At 37.7% G+C, this 14,791-nt stretch overlaps 1 protein-coding gene across 8 annotated transcripts in view; it reads left to right on the forward strand.

Moving 5' to 3' along the window:
• The window catches only part of DENND5A (DENN domain containing 5A), a 51,907-nt gene extending 37,473 nt beyond the window's left edge, over positions 1–14,434 (forward strand). For 7 of the 8 annotated variants that reach the window (XM_085550127.1, XM_085550129.1, XM_085550128.1 and 4 more), the window contains 10 exons: positions 1,082–1,166; positions 2,172–2,300; positions 2,821–2,942; positions 4,406–4,551; positions 5,023–5,141; positions 6,148–6,329; positions 7,147–7,229; positions 8,428–8,551; positions 9,575–9,743; positions 10,445–14,434. In XM_085550127.1, the coding sequence (XP_085406253.1) occupies positions 1,082–1,166; positions 2,172–2,300; positions 2,821–2,942; positions 4,406–4,551; positions 5,023–5,141; positions 6,148–6,329; positions 7,147–7,229; positions 8,428–8,551; positions 9,575–9,743; positions 10,445–10,628 (1,343 nt within the window). In that variant the 3' untranslated portion in view covers positions 10,629–14,434. Of the gene's footprint in view, positions 1–1,081; positions 1,167–2,171; positions 2,301–2,820; positions 2,943–4,405; positions 4,552–5,022; positions 5,142–6,147; positions 6,330–7,146; positions 7,230–8,219; positions 8,401–8,427; positions 8,552–9,574; positions 9,744–10,444 lie in introns of those variants that run through there. The other variant, XM_085550130.1, reaches the window with a different exon arrangement.
• Positions 14,435–14,791: the final 357 nt, after the last annotated feature.

Consider the following 14,791-nt stretch of genomic DNA (forward strand, 5'->3'; position numbering starts at 1 on the left):
GACACCAGGAATATCTGGTGCTTCTGAGGTGCATTAAAATGCATTAAAATACTCCAGTGTAACATCCTCACAGTCACTGCCTGATGGGCAAAACATGCTGTGTCATAGATGTGAACACATGGAAGCTCAGAATTGTGTTGTAGTGTATTAAAAAAAGAATCATTACAAAATTCAAAACACACTTATGCCACATTTTACAGTGCATTTCTTAAGTGCTGTATTAGAAGTAATATTGCGCACATATCGTTGGTTATGTTTCCCCAGCTGGAGATGTCAGGTGTAATTTGTGGACAGAATAATGGGTTTTTAGCAGGTGTTGGGTTGTTTGCTTGCTTGTTTTAAGTTGTTTTAAACAAATTGCTTAGCATGACTTACATGCTCAAGGCCCTGAAAGTATTAGGGTCTCCTGAATGTCCCTTGTTCTTGCACATGGTGCTTATTTTAATATATCAGATAGAAGGAAGCACCAGTCTTAGGCTTTCTAACTATCAGAAAGTCAGGTTTGGGGACTGTAGTATGTGGCATGATTCTAAAGTGAAATTTGATCTGAGTAGTAATGTTGCTTAGAACACAAAATGTTCTGATTTAAAAACTAGTAGTGTTATGGGAGTGTGCAGATTGGTTGAACATACACTTGTGGTGTATGGAGTAAAATATGTTGAACACAGTTTTCAAGTCTCAGCATTGCCTTTCAGTTTGACCACATGGGAAAAAAATATGGTAGTCTGTGGAAAAAGGTACTTAACTGGTCTTTCTCTTAAGCTAGCTGGTGTCGTACCAGTTGCAGCTGAATTGGATCTCATTAATGTGTTAATGCTCAGCATGTGCTGATCTGTGTAAGCATCTTTTACAGATACCATATTCTCTTTTCATTGATAATGGAAACATGCCGTGATAACCTTGCAAAACTGTAAATCACCAAAAAGAAAAGAATGCAGTAGGATCAAACAAAAAAAAAACCCCAAACCAATTCCCCCTCCCTTTCTATGTGCAACGTGGCATGAATTTACCTTTTTTGTATTGATTTAAGAATCTTTAGATGGATTTCTACTAAAAGAAGATTCTGTTCTTTTGGATCTAGGAATACTTCTTGATTCAGAAAGAAGAAAGTCGGATACCAGTCCAGGCATGTCACCTCTCAGAATCTCCCTGGTCCAGGATATGAGGTGAGTTTGAGTTATTAAAAACAGTGCAAACAAACAAACTCCGAGAGATGTGCATACGTATATTTGTGCGTAATGTTTGTTGTATGGGAAAGGCTGCATGTTTCATGCAGCAAAATAGGGAAATGTGGGTGAGAACCTGTTGAAACGTTTTAGAAGTCCGTAGTGCAACCTTTTCACTGACTTCTACAAAAGCATATTTCATATTGAGGAGACTTGACATTGTCATATCTACTGGTTTATAGAGATTACCTGAGTCCGTTTTTGTCTTTTCTTCATAATATTCTGTATTGTTTTATTTCCATAGAGATGTATTTTCCTAGTCGTTTCCTAGTTGACTGTGTAGCTTTGAGCTAAGCTTTGCTTCTGAGTGAAGAAAGCAGTTTAAAGAACTTGTTTAATGTAAAAAAACAAAATGGATACATATAACACTAGCTGTTGTGGTGTAAATAAGCATGCTTAACTGACTTCTGCTACATGGCCTTTTTTTCAGTTCATCAAAAAACAAGATGCAGAACTTCTAAATTTGGCTTGAAGAACTTCCTTTTTCTTTGCCAAAATCTTTTTTTTTTTTTTTTTTTTGGTAGGGAGAAATGAATTGAGGTTTTTCAGGGGTCTTGCTTGTCTTTTCAAAGCATACCCTTCGAGTGTTTTATGTTAGAAAAGCTACTGTTGAGCACTGAAAGACAGTATTTAATTTTCCAAAGCATGCTGACATAAATATTACAGTGATAAGGTCCTTAAATCACGTGAGGCAATGGGGACTGCTTTAGAATTTTGTTAATGGGGCACTGCATTGCAGTTTTTTCCTTTTGAGATTCTTATCCTTTTCCAGCTAGATAGGTGAACAATTGAGCTGTTGTTGAATATTAAGGTGACCACATCTTTTTCCAGTAGATTGCCTGGTATTTTGCATTCTTGGCAAAATCCCTTTTTCAGCCTAGCTTGGCTCAAAAGAGCTTTGAAAATTCTGGGTAATGTGGTTTGTTTTTTTTCTTCTTCTTTCAGGCATATCCAAAATATCAGTGAAATCAAAACAGATGTTGGCAAGGCCAGAGCCTGGGTTCGTCTCTCTATGGAAAAGAAGTTGCTCTCTAGGCATCTAAAACAGCTGCTTTCAGATCATGAACTCACAAAGTAAGATGGTTTCTCTTGGGCAAAGCTTTTAAATTTAATCCTTTTTCGTTGTTTGATGTTGCAGACCCTGAAATGCCTGTTCTTTCATCTGCTTAGCAATGTGCAGAAGGAATGGCACAGACCAGCCTTTTAAGTGTGTCCCTGTACTAGTGTATGAGATGTTTGGTCACAATGATGTAATACTGGGGTTCTTCAGATATGCAATCCGTTCTGTCAGCTGTAGACTTTCTGCAGCTTTGAGCTGAGAACTTGAAAAATTGGTAGGGGCTTAGGGTATACCCATAGACCTTGCTTTCAAGTGGCGTCAAATATGTGAAACATTAGTCTGATGCACTTGGAGATTTCAGACTTAGTGTCTGCATAGCTTGACGCATTGAATTCTTTTGTCCCTACCAGTATCGTTTTTCATTTGTAATTGCTTGCACGTTCCTCATAGTTTACCTAATAAATATGCATAACAGAAAACATTTCACTAAAAGAATCCTGTTACTATGACACATGATTTGTTTTGCTTTGTCAGGAAGCTCTACAAGCGTTACGCATTCCTCCGCTGTGATGATGAGAAAGAACAATTCTTATATCATCTCCTGTCATTCAATGCTGTTGATTACTTTTGCTTTACCAATGTTTTCACAACAATCTGTAAGTATTTGCTTTCCTTGAAACTCTGATCTCTAGATTTGCTTGAGTTGTTACTCAGATTAATTCTGAGCAATGTTCTTTCATATAGTTGTTGTATTTTCTTTCTGGTATCTGTGTACTCCGTGTTGCTATTTCTGCAATTCTTTCTACTGGACAGTAGTGTTCTTTCCATGTGTTGACAAAGGCACTTATTTCTAACTTGGTAAATATACACTGAGGATTGCACCAGAACTCTGCAACACAGAGCCTTGCTTATAAGGTAATATAACAGAAAACTTTTGCAAGGTTTATTTTGCAAGCAGAGAGACAAGCAGAATCGTTTTTGGTCTTGTGGACAGATGCTGGACAATGCCATAGTCTGGTCTGCTGGATGCTCTTCAGTTGTTACTTTAAGGCTATCAGCACAACAAATTTAAAAACATCTTAATTCACTCTTTAATACCACAAACATCAAACTTGTAAGAAAATCTAACCACCAAATGCTTTCTTGAGGACACTGACAGCTAAAGAGATGTTGAAAGAGGAATGTATTAAATACCTCAGCTGAAAAGCCCTAACTATAATCTATTTATGCACTATAAAATAAGGGCAAATGGCCAGGAAATGCATTGACTGTTCAGGTAATTGGGTTTTGTTACAGAAATAGTTTGGTTAATAGGGAGCCATGTATGAGATACTAGGTGACTGAAGAGCATATGCATTTCCTACTGTTTTCTGGGTCAAAGAAGGGGCTGTAGGTGGTGTATTGATTCAAGTCCCCTGGTTTACCAGTGCCTGAAATCTTGGGGGTGTGTGGTACCAGCTGAAGGTAGAGAAACTATATATTGATTTTGTTGTTGTTGTTTGTTTTAAATGAAAGCATCTTCAAGTTAGCATAATTAAGGGAAATGTGGTATAGAGAAATTTGCAGCGTTATAATGTATTTTCACTGAAAAAGTTTAGCCACGGTGCTGAAAGCTCCTGCAGGCAGACCCTGTAAGCCGATTTGTGGGTTGGGTGGGAATTCAAGTCAGTTGTACCATGTGTATGTACACACACACAATAGAAGACAATTTGGAGCTGGGCATTAAGTTGTGCGCTGAGCTACAATGTAGTCCTGGAAATGTGGAGACTGTCTTTACTTCCTCCCCTCTAAGCTGGGTATAAGTAATTATCTTCGTGACTGGTAAATGGAAAATGATGTGGGATGTTGTCCCATCCATATTTCTTCTGTCATTTGATAGTGTTTTGCTATCAGCTATGCTTTTTGATCACTGTTATATGTACGTTTCTTGACTGTCAATCAGTCTTTAGTGAGCAAATGTTGGTATGATTAACTAGGAACTCTTACGTGTGTGATTTTTGCTTTGTTTTTAATGTTTCATGTCAGTGCAGGATTACTATCTCTTTCCTATTTGTTATAGAGTTTACATAATTATCCCTTTCACATTTCAGAAGTGTTATTTTTTTTCTTGTGTTTGCAGTGATACCGTACCACATATTGATTGTTCCTAGCAAGAAACTTGGTGGCTCCATGTTTACAGCCAATCCTTGGATATGTATCTCAGGAGAACTGGGTGAAACAGGAGTCCTGCAGATTCCCAGGAATTTATTAGAAATGACTTTTGAGGCATGTATTAAACAAAATAAGGATGCTTTAAATGTTCTTTTTATTCAGTTCTGAACTCTCCCCTTGCTGTATCATCCTAGTGTACTTTTCGTATCCATGGTCTGTATGTGGTTAGTCACATATACCTCCTGTGCCTGTACATAGCAGATTTTATCTATAGATAATATCATGTTCAGAGAAAATGACTGATGATTCCTTACTGTATTGATAGATAAGATCTCTGAAAAGATGTAGTTTATCCCATATCCTTTCTGCTGATCAAAACAATATTAAAAAAACTAAACACAGTGAAGCAACAATGAACAAAAATAAAGCAGCTGATCCTTAAAAAGGTCAGAATCAGTCATTCAGTCAGAAAAGGAGAGCCATGTTTCTGATGGCACATCTCAGCATGTTCTGCAATAGTTTACTTATCCAACATACCGCTCTCTCCTTCTGTTTATTCTGACCGGTTCTTTGTTTAATTTGCAGTGCCAGAACTTGGGAAAACTGACCACAGTGCAAATAGGACATGATAATTCAGGGCTGTATGCCAAGTGGCTAGTGGAGTATGTTATGGTCAGAAATGAAATAACAGGGCATACTTACAAGTAAGTATCACGCTGACATTTCCTGTTGGGTAAGTAGAATTTATATGGGAAGGTGGCATAGAAGTGCTTGTTTGCTTAGAAAGGTCTTACCTCCTGGGATTCCATCTACAGAAGCTTCTACCTGAAGATGTATAAAGGTCATTTAGCTTCTGGCATTAAACAAATCATGACTCTTACAAAATTAAACAGAGTTTTCAGTTTGCACATGCTCTTGCCTACCCTCCAAGCATTGGTAGAGAAGAAGAGTTCACTGCTGTGCATCTTTAAAAGAACGTGCCTTGAGCCTAAGGGAGAAATAGCAAGTTAGAGCTTGCTGCTTACCAAACATGGGTGGTGTTTTGAACTAAAGTTGAGTTCTCTAGTTGTTAGAGAGGAAGGTTTTTAAACGCAAGCTGTAACATAGTGGCTAATGAGTGTTTGCACAGTGAAAGTAAGGGAACAGGATTTGCAGTAGGGATTTAAACTAATTTGTGTTAAGTACAGCATGGTTTGATGCCTTGTCCTTTGTTTAGAGAAACTGTCAGGCTCATGTTGAGGAGAAACTGGTGGATAGGTCCACTCAGTTCTTCATGAGAGCTTGTTTGTGATTAAATGAAGAGGCAAGATTATATTTTTGGATGCCATTCAGTTTTCTGATTGGGCTAGTTAAACAGACATCAACACTGGTTCTCAGAAAGTGCTGATGAGCTAGTGAGCACAAGTGCTTTCTTGATATCCCAATTTCAATACATGTGTTGGTGTTCCGGTACATCAATATATGTTTTTTGCAGGTTGTCTACTGCCAAATTTACGATGAACCCGGAGCAGAAAAACTGTTTTACTTTTGCTCCCCCTGCTGGCAAAAGTGGGATCAAATAATTTGTTCATTTGTTGTTAGATGAGTGGAGTATTTCTAATAACAATCCTAGCAGAATTTGGATTTTGTGCAATTGCAGTTGAAAGTCTTTGGCATGGAATTGAATCTGGATTGACAGACTCGATCCAAATATCTGCTCTTTGTTCTCAGGTTTCCCTGTGGAAGATGGCTTGGAAAGGGAATGGATGATGGCAGCTTAGAGAGAGTCCTGGTGGGAGAGCTGCTGACATCCAACACTGAGGCTGATGAGCGGCAGTGTCGAACCCCGCCTTTGCAGCAGTCACCAAGCATGATCAGAAGATTGGTCACTATATCACCAAACAATAAGCCAAGTGAGTGGTGGGGATTGCCTTGTAAGGTCCTGCATTGCTACTTGTAGAAAGCTGCTTGCAAGCAGAACTGGAGATTTTCTTCTTGGCCAGGACCTGTGAAACTCACTTAGCACAGCTGATCTGCTTTGAGTCTGGCTAACTTCTGAATTGGTACAGGTTGCTCAGGATTTTAGGCACTCAGAGTCTTAAAGTCTCCAAGTCCAGGTGACTCTGGACTCCCTCTCCAGTCCTCAGCTGCTTGCTGGTATTTTCTGTATTGTCCTTCCTTTGTGAAATGAGTGCTACGGAGGAATATAGAAATGTGTTGTCATGTACTTCATGGTCGAGAAAGTCTGTTAGTTGTTTCTGTTCATGAATATCAGTTTTCTGTTGTTGTTCTGCTTTCATTTTCTTCCTGAAGAGTTGGTTATTTTATACCCAGGCATACTTGGGTTTACAGAAGACCATCACAGGATGTATTTCCAAGATGCTTGTGGTCAAAATCAAATATCATTTCCATTTTTCATCTTTGGGCTGTGATCTGAAAATTCATATAATACGTGACCACCATTTCCATCTGTTGTTATATTGAAACACCATAGTTATAATTTTGATATATATATATATATCTCCACTTCTACTTCTTCCACATTAAATAAAAGTAGAGTTGGATTTCCATTGCCAATAAACCAGTACCTTATCTCTAGCAGCACAGGTTATGTTGGTTCATGTATCTTCTTTTTTGTGATATACGCATATCCATCGATATGTTCACATTGAACAAGTTCAATTTTTGAAGTGTTTCTAAAGTGATGGGAAATATTTTTGTGTTTTGCAGAGTTAAATACTGGTCAGATACAAGAAGCTATTGGTGAAGCTGTCAATGGCATTGTTAAGCATTTTCACAAGCCAGAGAAAGAGGTGAGTAGTTGTCGTCTATGTAGTGGCACTCTTTGTCTTTAAACTCATGCTAGTGTTTGAGAATATACAGTACAAAAAAAATCTAAATTGAATTAACAACCATCTTTGCTTGACAATTCCTTAAGTAGAGCAAAAATGAGATGCTGAAATGAAGTTGTTGGAATAGTGTCTTTTTTGTTGCTATCTGGAACGTTCTGTTAATTAAATGTAATATTCTGGTATCTGAAGTTGAATGGATATTCTGCCTGAGATTCTAGTTGTATCACTGTCAGGAATGTTGGCTTCAGTCTGGGTTAAAAGACATTTTTTTCATCTGCATTGACTGCCAAGAAGACTTCTTAAATCTCTTTTGCATTATATTGGCTACTTATAACATGAAAGTCCATGGACCATTTAAAGTAAACCAAACCAAGAAATACCAAAGAATAACACCAGAAATGCTTTCAAAGACTTTTACACTTGTAAGTTGTCTATGTAATTACTTTAGCTGGCACAGCAGATGTTTCTGGATACAAGCTTGAAAAATGTGCCTTTCTTGAAGAGCAGGAGTCCATCTTTTCTGAGAAGTAGCAGTGCATGCTGGCTACCATATGCATATCCCTTGGATGTTATTAATATTTGCATGTGGATCTTCCCATTTGTCCTGTACATACACTTCCTAAGTTCAACTAGCACAGCAAATTCATATTCAGTCTAGTTATGATTGATTATATCTACACACTAATCCCAAGTGGTCATACATTGGCTTTGCAAACAATTTACCATGATGCTCTAAAGGGGAATTATTATTTCCTAAGGTTTAAAAATTGCTTTAGTTTCTGCTTTTCTTAAAAGTCTGAGGTACCTGATACAATGGACTGGTGATCTTTATTGCTTAGCAAAAGAGGAAAACGTTTCCTTAATTTCCTGTACACCAGTTATTATTGTATGTAAAACTTTTACATTGGACTTCATCTTGACCTTTTTGCATTTTCATTTGAACGTGGTGAGGCCCTGAGATGGCTGTCTTCGTTCTTAAGAAGGTCAGTGCATTTTGGAATGCTGAGGACTTGTGAGAAATGAGCCATCCTGTCTGGGGTTGTTGTTTGACAGTATACTGTATCTTTGAGTGTCTATTTATTTAAAACCTGGATAAACTTGTGTAATCCTTCTGTCTCTAAACTGCCAAACTGAGTTAAGTGCTGTGTGTGCTTGGCAGAGAGGCAGTCTGACGCTCTTGCTGTGTGGAGAAAGTGGACTTGTTTCAGCTCTTGAGCAAGTATTTCAACATGGATTTAAATCACCCAGGCTCTTCAAAAACGTCTTTATTTGGGACTTCTTAGGTAAGTGTGAGGAAAATATACCAGAATCTGTTTATGCCTTTGAAACATATACATCTGTGTTCCTTATCACTGCCACTGTGTCTCAGTTGGTGTGAACAGCGTACTTGTCAGAGGCACCTCTGCAGCTGAGTTGCTGTAAGAGCTCTTATGTCCTTGTATTGTTGAAAGAAGAAAGCATCTGTTTTCTGCCAGAGTTGACACTGTACTTGCACTGTAATTGGCATCTGTCTTTCTAGTACTGGTAGTGTAAAACAAGATTCCCTTGTGTGGATGTTTTCAGTGTGGTGGGGAATTGGCATATGGTCACACAATACAGCATTGCTAAAGCAATAAATCACACTTGTAAGAGACTGAGTCATCTTATACAGCACAATACATCATTCTTGTACTGTTGTCCTACTGGATGCTGTAATAAGGGGTTTATAAGCATACACATTTTTTTGAACAGTGGTCTAATTCCTTTGCCATACAACTGAATAAGTCAACTGAATACACAGAGAACAAGTTGCTTTAAATAGTATTTCTGTGTCTTGCATAGGTATTCTAACATCAGTCTTCTCCTTGTATTGTTACTTCAGCCCTTCAAAATTCAGTAGACACTAGATCCGTGTTAGTACTGTTCAGGGGAAAGGAAGTAGAATTCCAGTTTTACACATGAGGAACACAGCTTCAAATCACACAGGAAAAAAAAAACAAACAAAAAAACAACAAACCAACAGTGCTTGGACATAATCACCCAGGAAATTCAAGGACAGGCTTTTCAAGCTCAGAGGCTTAGATTCATTGTACCCTCCGTGATCCTGACATTGCTGCTGATTTGCTACTTCTCAGATATGGGCATCAGGCAGCACTCTGGATTTGTAAGCAAGCTTATGGGGAAAGCATTATACATTGAGGTATTTTTAAATACAATCATCTAAATGTGAAGGTCATGTGCCTAATTATGTTATTCCAAGCACTGGAGCTATTTTATGATGCCATGTATGCTGATGAAACTCATTATCTCCCACAATTCTTTTTAAGAAAAAGCACAAACGTATTATGAGACCCTTGAACAGAATGAAATGGTCCCAGAGGAGAATTGGCAGACAAGGGCCAGGAATTTCTGTCGCTTTATCACTGCTATCAACAACAATCCTAGAAACATTGGGAAGGATGGCAAGTTTCAGATGCTGGTGTGTCTTGGAGCCAGGTATGAAGAAACTTCTTTAAAAATAGTATTTTATTAAAATGAAAAGGATGTTGATCATTAGTAAGGTAGAGCCACGTAAGTGCTGGGTTTTGCATTTTAGTTATTACTTCTAAAGTACTTTGTATCCAAAGAAGAGTCAACTAAACCCTGAATTCCGAGGTATGTGAAGTACAGGAAATCATAGATACACAAATGAATATTGAAGAGTTGGTCAACTTGAGCAATGAGAGAAGGGTAGCAGGTCAGTGTGAGTAGCCTGCCTCTCCTAGCTGGCAAGGTTGGAAGATAAAAGCAGGAAACCATCACTCAGTGAGGCTTCTTCAGTTCCTGGCTGGGTGAATTTCCCTCTACTCCTTACAGAGATGGTTAGGAGAAGAGCTCTGGGGCTATCTAGGAAGCCTCTTGACTAAAAGGCAATGGAGCAGACCAATGGCACTGGGCTTGCTTGGAACTTCCAGGTTGCTGGTAACTATATCTTTTGGTATGAAGAGTGGAAAGTCTGGAAATGCTTGTTTTGCATGAGGATGTCCCCTATTTAAACAAGAGCCAGGCGGTTACTCCCCCCTTCCTCACCTTATAATAATATGTGGAGAAACTGATAAATCAATTTGGAAGGCAAGGAACAATAAATAAATAAATAAAAATGAGAAATTAACTTTGCTGTATTTTTATTTCTGTTTCCATATTGCTCTATATGTCAGAGACCACCTTTTGCATCACTGGATCGCCTTGCTCGCAGACTGCCCAATCACAGCACAGATGTATGAAGACACAGCACTGATTAAAGATCATACTCTTGTGAATTCTTTGATTCGAGTGCTGCAGACCTTGCAGGAGTTCAACATTACGCTGGAGGCGTCTCTTGTCAAAGGAATCGATATTTGACCTCTTGTCCCACAAGAAACAACAAAAACTGTGTTTAAAACACCACCAACAAAAAAGAAAAGCAACAAGGAGTGGATCTCGTTAGTATGCAAAAGTTCTGTCTGCCAGTACATTGTATCGTGAACTTGTTCATGGCCCTAAAATGCAACGTGGACTTTTCTTGAAGGAAACTCCAATAATAGTACAGGCAAATGGATAGAAGCTGTAAACTCAATGTAAAAAAGAGGATTTTGGTATAAATCTATTTTAGAGTTTATTTGCTGATTTGCTTTTTACACACTTTCATGTGAAAGAGATAGAGATGAGTATTGTGCAGCTTATTTTAAAGCTGCAGTATTTCCTTGCCATAGAAAAGGTGCGGTGAGCCTTTCAGCATTCTGTGAACTTGCCTTCAGATATGCTGTATGTCATAGAGCCCAATGTATACACTCCATTTCTGCTGAGAAAGGTCATTCTATAGTTTTTAAACTAATATTTTATATATTAACATTATTACCAATGTTTGATTTTTAACGTGTTGGGTCACTGTTCTGCTGCAAGGGAACTACAAATCCTCATGTGTGCTTTTTAATAGCTCCAAAGCACTGACTTGTCAACAAATCACGTTTTCCTTTATTTTTGTTATCAGTATTATTTTTAGAGAATTCCAGGAGACTCAACCATGAATTGTGCAGAGATTGAAGTAATATTTTTCATATTGATACACGGTTGCACAGAAGAAGTGAAGCGTGTTTTTAACTGATGTTTTTTATTTATTTAACCTATTGTTGTGTTGTAAGTTTGTCTTAAAAAAAAAATAATAATCTATGATACAACTGGCTTTGTTATGTTGCAATTCAGAATTTACAGTGCAGCCCACTTAAATCGAAAACCTGGAATATGTGTTTATGGTGCAAAAAATGTTTCCACTTGAACCAGCCTTTTGAAGTTTGGCATGTAGTTGCTGCTGGTAATTCTCTTAACTGCTAATAAAGAGGAACGTGGGTTTCCCAAATGCTAGATGATTAAAGAAAGATGTTCGTACCCCTGCAGAATAACAACTGCAATCCTTTTAAGAAATCAAGATTTATTAATTGGTCCGAAAAGACAGTGAGTAGTATGTTCTTTCTTTGTGTTGCATGGATGTGTCTTGTCACCATCAACTTCATTTGGGATGCTTTTGTTTTTAGCAGAAAAACTTAGTCCAATTCTGTGATAAAACAAACATTTTGAAGGTTTAATTTATTGAAGAGCTGGAAATCGGCAAATGCCTAAAAGGCAGCGCCGTTCATTTGAATCCTCTGATAAAAATCTCTTTGAAGTGAGTATGTGAATTAACAGGCTGATTTATCAGCACCACAAATTACTGCACAGAAATTCAGGGCTATGTATTTAAGAGGTCTCCACTGTATAAACTTCTCTCAGTATTGTCTCTCTCTGGAGAAGCAGAGTCCAAGTTTTTTGGATCATACATTGTTGTAGTAGCTTTTCTTTACCTTCAGATTAGTGACATCTTGTGTTAGTTTTATTTCCATAATTTATAAGCATAGCACATGTATTAAATTGTTGAGTATTTTTACTTTTGTCCTATTTATTTCATAATCAAATGGAGATGTTACTTTATCACTACTATTTTTTTTTTAATTTTATTTTATTTTTAAATCAGAGCAGAGTTCTGCTTTGATTGAATGATAGCATTAGAAAGGTGCAAGGGCAATATTCAAGCCACTCCTCAGGCTGGGTGGGTGTGAATTCTTTCAGCCTGGGGCTTGCAGCAGCATTTCACACAAGGATTTTCTGTGTCCGTTTTTTTCAGTCTCGGAAGGGCAAAAATATAACAAGTACTTTATTCTGAGAATTTCATGTATTCAACTTAATATTTTGGGAGAATCTTTCTGTACTCGCCCCACATTGCTTATTTATGTAGTAAAGATAGCGTAAAACAACAAACAAACCCTACAGTGCTTTCAGCTCTATTTAAAAATGGTTTTACTAGGCCTGTATATTTCACAGTGGATACGTCTGTATGAAAAGAGGGTTGGATTAACCATTTTGATCGTATCATGTCAGTTGATCTGTTAAAACTGTATCTGTATCTTAGAGCAAAGTGTGGATTAATTTTATCTTACGTGAGGTAGTTAACCTTGAACTAACATTTTTATTTGCTTGCATTTGCTCATCTAATGTGGGACAATTATACTGGCCTAATGGCTTGCTTTGATGTGGGTCTTTCTGGCCTCGTTACAACAGTGAGATGCATAGAGTGGACACAGGTCAGGGTTTGCTTGTTCCCAGGTGGTGGGTGTTCTTTGTATAGCACATGGAACTGAAATGGTCCACCAGTGACAGTATCCTATGTGCTAAATGTTCAGATGAAAGAGATCATCTTCCTGTCTCCTCAATTTATTTTCAAAGGAGAGACCATTTTATGATAGATTCTTCCTCATGGGGATGAATAGCCTAATCCCATTAAGATACAAAGCACTTTTTGCTGTAGTCTTTAATGGATGCCAAGGAAGACTGAGACATTGAATATAGCCTGGGTTCAAGTTTTGGGAAGAGACTTTGCTGGCATCTCTGCTCTGTGCGGTTCAGTCTGTAGTCACAGCCATAATCCTTATTGCTCTTCAGTGTTTGCCCCAAGCGAAGCTACTGCTCTCATTGACGTAGCATCCACCCTACAGAATTACATTTGGATCCAGCATTTCATTTGTTCCTTTTTGCTGCTCAATTGGATGACATTTATATAAAAGAAATGATGTTGTCACAGTCTTCTACCCTTTAACTATGTAAAATCCATCTCCCTAAAAGTAGCATTTCAGTTTTGTGGTTGTTTTGGGTTTTTGGGGGTTTTTTTTGGCTCAGAAATGAGCTGTAGTGTAATGGAACTGTAATTATTTGCTGTTACTGTTCTAAAATGAGAATTCAGGCTTGGTAGGTGTGAGTTAATATGGCTGTGCTGATGGTTATTATTGCAGTTATTGGGAAACAGATAATATTTAACTCAGCACTGAGAGTCACGTTAGCGCATACATTCTGTAGATGCAGAAATATAATGATAAAAAGTAAGTAGTTCCTATTGCAGTAAATGCATAGCACTACATTGGCCAAACATGTTTGCAGGCTGATACCTGATTTGAGGAAAAAACAGGCTATCTCCTATAAATTATTTGTTTGATTAATGCTATCAGAGTTGATGTGATACTTAATGCAAGGATAAAAGGCAAATTAATAAAGACTCGTTTGAAATACAGTAAGATTATACAAAAAGCACCTTTATCTGCCATAAAATTAACCACCCGTGGTTAAAAATGTACTCGTGAACTGAAGATTTTTTTCCATTTTAAAAACCCAGATTGTTAAAATGGGACCTGCTGGTTGTGGAAGATCCATCTTTTGATGTGTTCTGGATTCATGAACATGTTAAGGTTTTGTTTCTGCAGTGAAATTCAGAGTTAACTTTTTCTGTATATTGTCAGAAGATTGTTGTCCATAGTGCAAGATGCTATAGGATACTTGAAAATACTTGAAGATACTGTAGATGTACTTCTCATCTTTGTAAATTATTTTATACCTTTAGATCGGCTGTTAGAGGAAGCATCAATATCTTATAAACCATATATTTTACTAAGTGGGGAAATCATTGACTTTTCTTTTTTAAATGGTGGGTGTTGAAGTTTACATTATGATGGCAAAACCAGGTACTGTTCTCCTTTTTTATTTTTCCTGTGACATTTGAATCCATTGGACATGAAATGTGAATTGGACATACACGACAGTTTTACAGTTGCTGAATTGCAATAAAATTTCTCTTCTAACATGAGAAATAGCATTAATGTGCTATTTTTAAAAGCCTCTTAATGCAGTGTAGTTAATTGTCTCTTTCCTTTTTGCCTGAGTGAAGGTATGTATGTCATTTGGATGTCTGATTTTAGGTGAAGTTCATTAGAAGCCCAACTTTCATTAGCTGTTCATGCTGTAGCAACTAAGTACGTGATATTATACTCTTTGTTGTTGTTGTTGTTTTGTTTTGTACTGTTTTGTATTTGATCTGTTCAGCCAAATGGAGCCAGCCTCCTCCCTGCTCCAGTGTAGCATTCTTGCAAGCAGCTGTCCCTCAGATGCATCGACTGGGGAAGAAGATGCCTACTAAGTGACTGGGGAACAGGGAAGACAGAGCCAGA

The sequence above is a fragment of the Coturnix japonica genome, chromosome 5, assembly GCF_054131305.1.
Source record: "Coturnix japonica strain WE chromosome 5, WE-NBRP24, whole genome shotgun sequence".
NCBI classification, from domain to species: domain Eukaryota; kingdom Metazoa; phylum Chordata; class Aves; order Galliformes; family Phasianidae; genus Coturnix; species Coturnix japonica.